The sequence below is a fragment of the Felis catus genome, chromosome D2, assembly GCF_018350175.1.
Source record: "Felis catus isolate Fca126 chromosome D2, F.catus_Fca126_mat1.0, whole genome shotgun sequence".
NCBI classification, from domain to species: domain Eukaryota; kingdom Metazoa; phylum Chordata; class Mammalia; order Carnivora; family Felidae; genus Felis; species Felis catus.
This window is the reverse complement of record NC_058378.1, coordinates 71,037,807-71,050,037: the sequence shown is the minus strand read 5'-3', so window position 1 is coordinate 71,050,037 and position 12,231 is coordinate 71,037,807. Positions and strand designations below refer to the sequence as shown.

The following is a 12,231-nucleotide window of genomic DNA, read 5'->3' as shown; positions in this document are numbered from 1 at the left end:
ACATCAACTCTTTTCGAAAGTATGAGAAGCCACATATACACACAACCGTCTGAACTCCAGCATGGGCATTATGAAGGGGACATTTTACTTACCACTGGCTTCTTTCACGATGCTGGGTTTATCCGTCAGCACCCCTGTCTCCCCCACAGCAAAGCCGGCATCTATGAGAACTTGGGTAACACTGATGTGAGGTGTCACAGATTTATCTAGAAGCTCCACCAGGGAACTATTTTCCAACTTGTCTGCCACTTTCACCGTGATCATTTTGTTCTGTACAATTTTTTTCATCAGACTAATAGCTTCTGGAGTCCAAATTCCTAATGATGGCTTTACTCCTAACAAATAATTTTTAAAGGAATGTTAAAATATTTCTTATAACAGGCATTTAGAAATTTAGCTCCCAATTTCCATAAAGTTAAACTTAAGGAATCTGACAAACACCAGACCCAGAAAGTCCCGCCTGAGCAAAAGGATTTTCTAACCATGAAAATGAAGGCAAAATTACAAAGAGAAAATGGCTATACTTCTATGTAAACAAAACATAATTCCCCTGATATGAAATGTCCAGAAAAGCAAATCTCTAAGACAGAAATTAGACTAGTGGTCACCTGGGGAGGTAGGATTAACTATCAATGGGCACAAGAAACCTCATCAGGGTGATGGAAATTTCTACGAGTGGATTATGGTGATGGCTACACAACTCGGTAAGTTTACTAAAAAATCACTGAATTGTGTACCTAAGACCAAGAATTTTATGGTATGTAAATTATATCTCAATAAGTTAAGAAAGTCATAAACAAAAGTATAAAACAATGCAGGAAGAAATACGGTCCCTTAGAACGACACAAAAACATCTGTATCACTCACTCCAAAGGCACTTACAAATTAACAACCCAGAGTTATGCCCAGTCTTTTCATAAAATAAGAGCAAGTAACTTAAGAAAAAATGTTCAGCCTCACTGGTAATAAAGTAATTGAAATGATTTCATTTTAACTTATCAGCATGAAATACAGAAGTGTCTACTTGGTGTACCAATTTGTGAAGTAATGGGCTCCCCGCTATATTTCTGGTAGGTGTGTAAATTATTTCTACCCTTTCTGGAAAACAATCGTAATATATATCATACAAAAAGAAACATACCTCCAACACCTCCATTTCACCTGCGGAGGTGTCTTGTAACATAACTACATTTGCAACCTATGCCAAGGAAATGCTCTTGGATAGGTTGCAAGATGCAGTTAAAAGAACACTGCTCGTAGCATGAACTTGGAAATATCCTTCTGATAATCGTATACTAGTTCAATTACAGTACATTTGAATAAAGAAGCCAATTTATTAACATGGAAAGCAGCCCCGGCTCTTGATGGGATAAATTATATTTACAGTCAAATTTTTCTTAACGTTTATTTATTTTGAGAGAGGGCGAGCAGCCACATGACCACAGGAGGGGCAGAGGGAGAGGGAAAGAGAATCTTAAGCAGGCTCTAGGCTCAGCACGGAGCCCAACACAGGGCTCAATCTCAGGACTGTGAGATCATGACCCAGGCTGAACTCAAGAGTCAGACACTTAAAATGACTGAGCCACCCAGGCGCCTCTACATACAGTAATTTCTAAGCACAATGTTCTTACTGTTTCTATAAGCAGGTTTTGCTCTACTTTATGTCATGAATCCACTTCTATGATATCAATAATGCAGACTCTATAAATACCAAAAATACTCAATATTATAATAGATACATTAAATTTTATTTTATTAGAGATAGCAAAGTAGTCCTGTGTATTTCCTAAATGTTCTATCAAGGATTATTTTTTCATTAAGAGAAGTAATATCTTAACACATTCTTTTATCTTCTCATTGGTTTAACTTCATTTCTAATGCTCTTAGGGGTTTTGCTATTTTAAGAATATGGGGACCATAAAAATTTCATACCTGCCAGCACACACTTTATAGCTTGCATTGGCAATTCCAACAACTTTGGAGTTATGGGACAAAGTCTCGTCAAACTAAGGATTTCAAAGTTTCCATAATCTACATATCCGACCAGTACAGACTGCTCAGAAGCATAAGCTAAAACGGAGGCCCGGTACCACTGATCATCCTCTGAAAAAAGGAGAGACTCAGTCTCAAATCATTTTCCAGTACAGATATAAATACAAACTTTCCCTCCCAAATCCGGAGGTGGCCATCTGTAGGCTTTAATACAGTATCAAGCTTTACGGAACAACCTATGTTGAGTCAACAGTGCTACTTCTGCCTACTGGAAGCCTTAAACCCCTAAAATCTCATCTTTCTGCAGGCCTTAGACCCCTCACTCACTCCACGGGCTGCCATCACTTACAACCGCTTCATCTGCCCCATAGACAGTTAACTCGCAGAATAGAGTCTTGTGTGTGAAATCACAACGATGCCTTGATCAATGCAGGAACAATTTGCTAAGCATCAAGCGGGGCTAACTTTACAACACCTGGCAGTAGGAGTCAACCAGACTCCACCAACCAAGCAACCAGTTTACGGGAAGGCTGCTAGGCTCTCCCCTCTGGCAGAGATGAACCGAACCCACTTAATACAGCTGTGCCGTGACAGCTCCATGCTTCTAGGCCTCCTGCTACTCCCACTAAAACCGGTAAAGACGTGATCCCGGGAGATTGCACATTCATGTACGGATGTAAATACAATTATCTGCACCAGTCCCCAAAACTAAAGGGCTGATAAAACAATAAAAACTTTCTTTACCAACCACCCCCCTCCCCCCCCCCCCCCCACTGCAACAGGCCTTCCTCCCTTACGTCACACGCTTTGAGTCCATTTAACTGGATGTATTTAAAACTGACTGGTGCACTTTAATACTCAAACTTTGAATGCAGCCAAACAGTGCAAAATGAAGATTGTTTGGGGTTTTTGGTTTTTTTTAATTCATTGTAAGTAAAAAAAAATTCAGGAATACTCTTTCCTCACCTGAGAACTGTGCACAACAGATATCACCAATGGTTGGATAAAAATCTGAGCGTGGAGGCACTTGACCACAGTACTCACTAAGGGACGCCTGAAGTTCAGCAAGCTTATCTGTAGATATAGATCACATCTTAAACAAAAGAAATACAAACCTACACATTATCTTCATTTTCGCATGTTGAGTCTCTTGAAGTGGGTTATATTGATAGGACAATCAAGAAAATTTGCTTACGTCCACTTTGTAGCTGTTGACAAAAGAAGTCTTCTGGAGTCTGAATGTGGGCAACCACACCACAGAACTCATCGCCTACATTCACAGTTAACACTTTGGGGATCAGATCACTTCTGTCTACAACAACTTTGTTTTCAGCTGTCATTTTTCCAACATCTTCAACATCACCTTAACAGAAAACAGAAAAACAAGGCATTTTGGTTTCATTAATCTAATTTTTGCAGTTTTTCAGGCCCAATCAGGCTCCTTCCAACACCTCCAGGCCTTAACACATGCCACTCTTCTTTCCCAGGACACACTCCCAATCCCCCAGCAACCTGATTATTTCCTGCTCGGTGTGCCGTCACGTTGAAAAGGCTTCCCCTCCGAATCTGGGTTAGGTGTCCTTCCTAGGTGCTCCCACGGCATTTGCGTGCATATCCTCTATCACACCATTTTATAATCTCTTCTCTAGGTGTCTGTACTAATCACAGAACACCCTCCATGATGGTACCTCCAAAGTTCCTCAGTGAAGCAAATACTGCCCAGAAGATGTTTGTTCCTTCCCCTGGACACCCGTGCGACACTTGCCGTTATTACTGATGACTCCCTCCTAGAAGCCGTCACCCTCCTATTGCTCTGGCAATTTCTTCCCCATCCTCTATCCACCCATCCCATTGTGGTTTCTCACTTGATGTTGCAGGCCCCAGATCACTCTCCCTATTTTTTCCTCACTCTATACTCCCCCTAAACTACCACCAACACTTATGGTTTCAATCATTAGACCAGTAAGTGTTTGGTTTTCTCCTCCAGATGGCAAAGAATTGCTGAAAACTTTTCAGCAGAGCTGGCACACCGACACTTGTGTTTTGGGGATATCATATGGGCAATACTGTAAGAATACAGGCAGGAGACAAAAGATAAAGTCACAAGGTTGTTGCAATTATCTACAAATAGTAAGGATTCCTGAGCTAGAAAAAAAGAAAAAAAGATTAAAAAAAAAGTCATATACAAACAATATTTAGAAAGAACCATCAATAAAGACTTGGCAAAGGACAGGAGGCAGGGATAAGGTAGATTTAAAGATAAGTCGATTTGTGTATATGAAAGGATGCATCCAATCACAGCACCATTAACTGGCAATCACCTCTGGGTGAATGAGCAAGAGACAATGAAGTATGTCCACATCCAAAGTAATTTGTAAAGGAACAAAGTGAAGGTGAAAACATTGCAATAAACAATACATAAAACTAAGCAATGAGAAAATAAAATGCTGATAGCAAATCTTCTTGGTTCTCTTGTTATACTAAATGAAAAGCCACGCACATAATTAAACAAGTAGTAAAAACTTAAGAAACAACATCTTACCAGAACAGAATGTTATATCCCTATTTATTATTTCTAGAATAACCAAATAAGGAGGAAAAATTAAACTAAGGAAATTTTAGCTAAAACCCTTCAACTCAAAGTGTCATATTTAGTACTTCAAAATTTCTAGAATTGTTTTAATGTTTATTTTTGAGACAGAGTGAGGGGGGGAGGGAGAGAGGGGGAGAGGGAGGGAGGGAGGGAGGGAGGGAGAGAGAGAGAGAACGCGCGCGAGCATGCAGGGAAGGGGCAGAGAGAGAGAGACAGACAGACAGACACAGAATATGAAGCATGCTCCAGGCTCCTGGCTGACAGCACAGAGTCTGACGTGGGGCTCAAACCCACGAACTGTGAGATCATAACCTGAGCCGAAGTTGGGACACTTAACCGACTGAGCCACCCAAGTGCCCCTAGTACTTTAAAAATTTCTGATAACCATCATGTCAAAGATTGATCTGGAAGACAGGGAAGGAAAACAGGCAGGGTAAACTAAAATTAGACAGGATGTACCACTGAATGAAAAAGCATCACCTTTTTTATATAAAGTTCAAAGAATGGTTATCACTTCCATTAAATCTGACACTGCAACAGCTCTGCCCTTTTTTGTTCAGTAGAGAAGACACTTTTCAGTACCCAGAGTCACTATACTGTTCAATATTAATCTGTATACTCACCTGGATCTGCACTCTGTTTCTTAGAATTTTGTCCTTCGGGTTTCAAGCCATATCCCATTTCTATGAGCACATCGTCTAAGAGTTTTCCTAAAAATGATTAAGAAAATGTACCTCCATTGAGATATTACAGCAAGTATTAGAAGAAAGGCATAAATACACGAGTCACAATCATCTAGAGATGATCTAATGATCTAGAGATTATAGCAATTAATACACTGGTATATTCCTTACCAGCTCAATTTCTAAGTGCAAAATACAGTTTCCAATGCTCAGCCTTAAAAATTGAGACAAAATCCTCATCATCACTTGGCAGAAAATCTAATGAAAGTATTTCACTTCAAAATTCTGGATAACATGAAAGATTTAGTTACCACCTCACTGGTATGCTTAGTATGGCCACCATTTAGGAGAAAAAATAAATTTAGTGTTAAAATAGGACTACTTTTTCCTCAGACATAAAGTATAGCCAAAACAAGGGTAGCCAGTGTGATATGAACTTCAAGTTCCATAAAATAACATCCAGAAGCCCAAGCTGTTTACACAGCAAAGAAAGAAAATAGATTTTATACTTAATTTCACAACAGGATTAAGTCAATTTTCTACCAAGTCACCAAGTGATGCTGGATCTCTAAAAGTAGAAGAGTAACAACTTGAGAAGTCACTTTTCAAACACACAGAAAGCCAGCACAGAAGGACAGGATTCCAAGGTGTTTCCATTTAGTATTCCACTTAAACACTAGGCATTCAAAGTCTCGATACTAAACCAATGCAGTTCTGTGAAGGTTGTTCAAGGAAAAAGCACTCCTGACACAAGCATGGACAAATTCATAAAGAAATTCTTGACTTTTTCCCAATAAATGAGTAGAAATCATGAATAGAGATCATAATGGCTATATCAAAAGGGTAACAGAGTTATCCCCAAACTAAGTATAGATGTAGCTTTTTGGCGCATCCATTTCTAGGAACGTGCGCCAGGTCTTTGACGAACTGCCAACCCCAAGAGCAGGGCCAAAGCCATCTTTTTATCACAACCCGAACGACTTCCGAGGGGAGCTTACTACTTGGCCTCACTTCGTGTTTTTATTTCTTCTCTGTGCAACAAGTAAAGACTAAATAACATATTAAGTGCTCCATCTAAAAAAGAAGACTTAGATCTTACCTGAACTTGGCAGCATAACATCCACAGCAAAGGTAACTACCTCTTCTTTTAAGATGTCGACAATCTTTATAGAGCAGTACTGCTCCATTAACAGTGATTTAATAGTTTTGATACATTCATTGCTCCAATTCCCCTCTGCTGGGGTAACACTGGCCACAAAGCACTTTATGGCCTGAAAGATTTTATGTAAGTTACTAAAAAAAAAAAAGTTACTATTTGAAAATGACTTTTTCTAATTAATAATGTGAATATAATTCATGCTGAAAATATACTGGAAATCTTCAAAAACTAACCAAATAAACAACTTTATAATTATTTGTCTCTTGTGGTACTCTAACCCACAGTGCTTTTCCTTTTGGGACTTCTTGAAGCTCAAAAATTCATGAAAGGATAATAATTATCCCTCACAAACATATAAATTCAGGCTGCTTCCACACAATCACACAATGTAATAAATACAGAAATGATCATTTCAGGGGCCCCTGGAGTGGCTAAGCTGGTTAAGTGTCCAACTCTTGATTTTGGCTCAGGTCATGATCTCAGTGATGAGATCGAGCCCCCATGATGGGGCTGTGTTGGGCATGAAGCCTGCTAAAGATTCTCTCTCTCCCTGCCCTCTGCCCCTCCTCTGCTTGTGCTCTCTCAAAAAAAAAAAAAAAAAAAAAAAAAAAAGATCATTTTAAAAGAGCTGATGGATAAGATAGATGTCCCTAAAAATGCGAAGTTTCTCATCTAAGTACTTAAGTAAATAAGGCCTATTAAATGGTGCCAAGAAAGCCAATGATTGTTTATCTACTTGGTAAAAGATGAAAAATATACCAGAAGGTGTTTTTTCATAATAACAATAACAATCACAGTATAGAACAAGCAATTACGGTGCCCATCAAAATATTAAAAAGAGCTCCTCTGAGACACTTAGGAGTTTAGAAAGTGAAAAAGACTCACACATGGAGGAAATAAGTCGATGTTTCTATTGAGTTGGTGAATTCTGTTTACTGGAATTACTTCTTCATTTCCATAATCAATATATAAGACTTGTGCCTTCTTCTGCAGCATATCAACATCTCGTATTATTACTCTGTTCCAGGTCTGAAAGTGTAATAGAATGGCGCCCTGCTTCAGAACAGCGTTTCATAACCTTACGCCTGAAAACCCTCAGCCAATCTACAGAACACACAAAGGAAAGGCTACTGGTCTGCTGAGGCACTTGGTAGGTTAATTTTCTAGGAATCTGGCTAAGAAACCCCTAAATTTGTCTTTTTAGGAGACTTTAACAGGCACAACTCTTCCCGGGTTATTCTAGCCCACAAGACACTAAGACACACTAATGCCTCCGCCGCAGAAATAAACACCATCCAGGACTCACAGTCTGCCAGTCTGTAACTGGCGACTGAGGAGCCTGTAAACAGAGCTGGAGGGGGCAAGGGCAGGAAGGAGGTCACCCGACACACCCGCAATACTGACCGAGGAAGAGAAAGAGGAGTGTGACCAGAGCCTCTTGTCAAGCCATCAAATGCATTATTAAAAGCTCTGGTGTCGAGTTTGTATGAGCAAAGTAAATTAAAACATTGTCTTAAATCATTCATTTCGTCACGGGTTACCTGGTCAACAGTGTACTTGGCAACACAAACTTCCCCCTTAACAGGAATATAATCCTCTTCATGCACCGCATTTGCATAGGTTTCCTTTAAGCACGCGGAAAGTTGGTTCATGTATTCCAAAACTTCTGAAGAATATAACTGCACATAAAAGTCACTCGGGTGCTTGAATTCAGTAACTGTACCCTTTCAAAGACAGAAAAGGTGCAGTAGCTCGCTGAGAACACAAGCAAATATGAATTTCTTAAAGTTTTATAATAAGTTTTTAAAAAGGTATTACAGTTTTTGCAATCCTTACCAATTTCATCGGTTATGTTTTGTAGCTATCTTATAAACTCAAACTGAAAATAGGAAACAAGGAACAAAAAGCTATAGTTCTTTGGATGTCTGTCTATATAAATTAAACAAATACCTTTATCTCCATGGTTTTCCTGAGTTGTAGACTTCTCAAATCAGAAAACATTATTTTATCAGCACAAGTGGCTATTTCTTTAGTAAGTCCAAGAGGGTAGTGACCCTGGGTTAAAAAACAAACAAACAAACAAACAAAAAAAAAAAAACAAGAAAAAAAAAGTGAGTTATTTACATAAACACATGTTTCAGTGATACCGTGACCACTACTTGCTGGAATTGAGGCAAAAATAGCCTCTTAGGCTTCAACAAGAAAGTAGAGAAATAGCGTGTACTTTCAAGAGCCAATAAAACCCACTGTCTACAGGCAGTGTACAAAGCACTGGGATCACCTAAGAATCAGGCCATAATGGTGATGATAATGTTGTGTTTATGAAATAAAAAGAGGGGCTTAGCGTTTTAAGTTTGTACTTGCTAACATTTTATAGCAATGATTATTTGAGGAAGTAAGATTTTTTTTTTTTTTTTTTTTTAAGTAGAAGCTAGGACCAGCTAGAGAAGGCTAAAAATTATCTGTTGACATGAGCTGGACACTGTTAGTATTTTTCAGATTATGAATGATTTAGCCCATAGAGTTAACTAAATGGAAGAGTAGTATTACAGAAAAATGCTCCTTTGGTCACAGAGCCCTGTATTAGGATGCTGTTACACAAAGCCAGAGAACATGTGCCTGCAGGGACTACAGAAGAAGGGGCTCTCTCAAGAGTTCAATGAAGTTACACTGAGACACAGCATTTCTCAAGTCCTTTGGGGAAAAGAGCCAGGCACACACAATGCTCAAAGACCCCCAACAGTCACCCAATTGATCGTTAAGATGTATAGATTTATTCAACAAATTGTTTTTAAATAAACACTGGTGCAGGGCACCTGGCAAGCTCAGCCAATAGAACACATGACTCTTGATCTCAGGGTCATGGGTTCAAGCCCCTTGGTGCCTCACTGTGAGTGGAGATCACTTAGAAATAAACATTGGTGAAATGTAGAAATAAGGGGTAAGTATTTTATTTAGCTTAAGTCCTCTTAATTCAATAAAAGTCATTCAAAGTTTACTCTAAAGGCAAAAGGTTTACCATACCTCATTTTTCACTTCCATGTTCTTAGTTTCAAAAGGTGATTTACTATCTTCACGTTTGTAGAAACTGAAATAAAGCAGCTGTTATAATACTTCTAGTACAGAGCCAATTAAGAGTAGGGACCACAACGATGTTAAATGCTCAATCAATAGAATCCAGAAAGGGAAAAACAGCTTCTTCCAGAGAGAATCACAGTAGTAACAAAGCAAAACAGTCCAAGGCTGGCTATGAAATGGTTTACCCTGTACGCGGGCTTGCCGCCTCTTTCAAAGCCACCTAATTAAAAGGGATATATACAGCCACGATCTCCCAAGTCCCAGCTTCCCTATCTGCAAAATGGAGATAATCCTCACACGACCTCAACAGTTTCGAGGATCAAATGAGGTCATAGATGGAAACTGCTTTGCAAACTGGTAAATACCATGCCAGTAGGATTTTTGTATTTTAAAATCACAATTCGAGAGACACTGTGAGAGCTCTACCTCATCAAAATTCAGGAAAGAATACATGATTACATAAAAGTAAGGCATTCTAAAGCTTTCATCATTACAAACACAAACTCACTTTAAGTTCTAACTGAATATGCACCATCTAATAAAATTATATTCATGAAAACTCAGTCCTAAGTCTGTAGAGCTGTTCATTTCAGATTTGCTTTTATGTTTATGTTATACTTCAATAAAAAGTAACTTCTACCTAGTTATTGCCTGCTTACCTCATTTGATCGTTACACTATCAAAACAAAAAAAACCACCTTACTTTTCATGAATAAGAAAATTGCGCTTACTTGTACTGAACGGGTTTGCACACGATGCTGTGTGCTGACCAGTCCCTTCTCTGGCATGCTGTGGAGCAGTAGTACGTCTGCTTACACTGTGAGCACCTCAGCGACCCTACAGAACACACCCCACAACCACATCGCCAGTGTTTATTCCAAGTATTTGTTGCTGGGAGCAAGACATTTTCAAAGACCAGACATATCAAACACATTATTCTATTAATCACATCAAGATCACCTGAGGGGCACCCGGGTGGCTCAGCCGGTTAGGTGTCTGACCTCGGCTCAGGTCATGTTCTCCCAGTTCGTGAATTTGAGCCCTGTGTCGGGCTCTGTGCTGACAGCTCGGAGCCTGGAGCCTGCTTCTGACTCTTTCTCTTTGCCCGTCCCCCACTCGCATTCTATCTCTCTTTTATTTTTTAAAAATTCTTTTAAAGATTACTTGAAAAGGATTATGCTGTTTATGATTAGGTGTTAAGATTAAACTTTCAAATCCCTCTCAAATTGCAAATAGGAATGCAAAGATGAATATGAGAGGCAGATAACTAACCTTCCTAAAGTAGAGCCCAGAATACATGTTTTTTTTTAAATTTTTTTAATGTTTATTTATTTTTGAGACAGAGAGAGACAGAGCACGAACGGGGGAGGGTCAGAGAGAGGGAGACACAGAATCCGAAACAGGCTCCAGGCTCCAAGCTGTCAGCACAGAGCCCGACGCGGGGCTCGATCTCACGGACCGTGAGATCATGACCCGAGCCGAAATCGGCCGCCCAACCGACTGAGCCACCCAGGCGCCCCTAGAATACATGTTTTTAAAAAAGCAATCAAAGGAAACAGAAAATGTGTGGCCATAAGAACATACTTGTGCAAACAGACTGATGTGGCTTATTACCTTGTGCCACTAAAAAAGTACAAAACAAAAACTAATCAAGAGAATCACACCCAGAAAAACCCAGGAAGTTTTTTAGATAAAGTATTAAAAAATCCTATTAGTGGGGCACCTGGATGGTGCAGTCGGTTAAGCATCTGACTCTTGATTTTGGCTCGGGTCATCATCTCACAGTTCATGAGTTCAAGCCTCACATCAGGCTCTGTGCTGACGGCACGGAGCCTGCTTGGCATTCCCTCTCCCCCTCTCTTCCCCTCCCCCATTCATGCTCATTCTCTCAAAATAAATAAACTTTAAAAAAATTTTTTAAAAAAAAATTTTTTTTTTCAACGTTTATTTTTGGGACAGAGAGAGACAGAGCATGAACGGGGGAGGGGCAGAGAGAGAGGGAGACACAGAATCGGAAACAGGCTCCAGGCTCTGAGCCATCAGCCCAGAGCCCGACGCGGGGCTCGAACTCCCGGACCGCGAGATCGTGACCTGGCTGAAGTCGGACGCTTAACCGACTGCGCCACCCAGGCGCCCCTAAAAAAATTTTTTAAATCCTATTAGTATACAGGCAGAAAAAAATATGTCATCTAAAAAACCAAGACAAAGCACATTACGAAACAACAATAAAACCTGGCTGACTTTGAATGCCTCTTCTCTAAAAGAGATAGAAAAAAACACAAAGGAGCTAACTATGCAAATAGCCAGTAAGCACATGAAATACTGCTCACTGATCATGGGGGAAATGCAAGGTAAAACCACAATGAGATACCTCTATACACCCAGGAAAAGGGCCAATACTGAAAAGACTGACAACACCAAATAACAAAGATGTGGAGCAACCAGAATTCAGTACCACTAGGAACATAAAATGAAACACCTACTTTGGAAAATGGTTTGGCTGTTTCCTCTGAAGTTCAACATATACCTACCCTTTGACTTAGCAGTTGTACTCCTAGGTATGTACCCAAGAGAGATGAAAACCTATGCTTACACAAGGACTTGTGCAAAAATATGTAGACCGTTCTATTCATAACAGCCAAAGCTAAACACAAGCAATCCAGTGACATAATCATACAAATACTACTTAACAAAAATTACAAAGAACATAGATTAATCTGAAAAAT

At 39.6% G+C, this 12,231-nt stretch overlaps 1 protein-coding gene across 8 annotated transcripts in view; it reads right to left on the bottom strand.

Moving 5' to 3' along the window:
• The window catches only part of TDRD1 (tudor domain containing 1), a 50,333-nt gene that overhangs the window by 18,960 nt on the left and 19,142 nt on the right, over positions 1–12,231 (bottom strand). For 7 of the 8 annotated variants that reach the window (XM_023240961.2, XM_023240962.2, XM_045040702.1 and 4 more), the window contains exons 5-15: positions 10,237–10,342; positions 9,452–9,515; positions 8,378–8,482; positions 7,969–8,151; positions 7,313–7,456; positions 6,368–6,539; positions 5,209–5,295; positions 3,188–3,355; positions 2,959–3,066; positions 1,933–2,103; positions 93–335 (exon numbers count right to left, since the gene is read on the bottom strand). In XM_023240961.2, coding sequence (XP_023096729.2) covers positions 93–335; positions 1,933–2,103; positions 2,959–3,066; positions 3,188–3,355; positions 5,209–5,295; positions 6,368–6,539; positions 7,313–7,456; positions 7,969–8,151; positions 8,378–8,482; positions 9,452–9,515; positions 10,237–10,342 — 1,551 coding nt within the window. The remainder of the gene's footprint in view (positions 1–92; positions 336–1,932; positions 2,104–2,958; positions 3,067–3,187; positions 3,356–5,208; positions 5,296–6,367; positions 6,540–7,312; positions 7,457–7,968; positions 8,152–8,377; positions 8,483–9,451; positions 9,516–10,236; positions 10,343–12,231) is intronic. The other variant, XM_045040704.1, reaches the window with a different exon arrangement.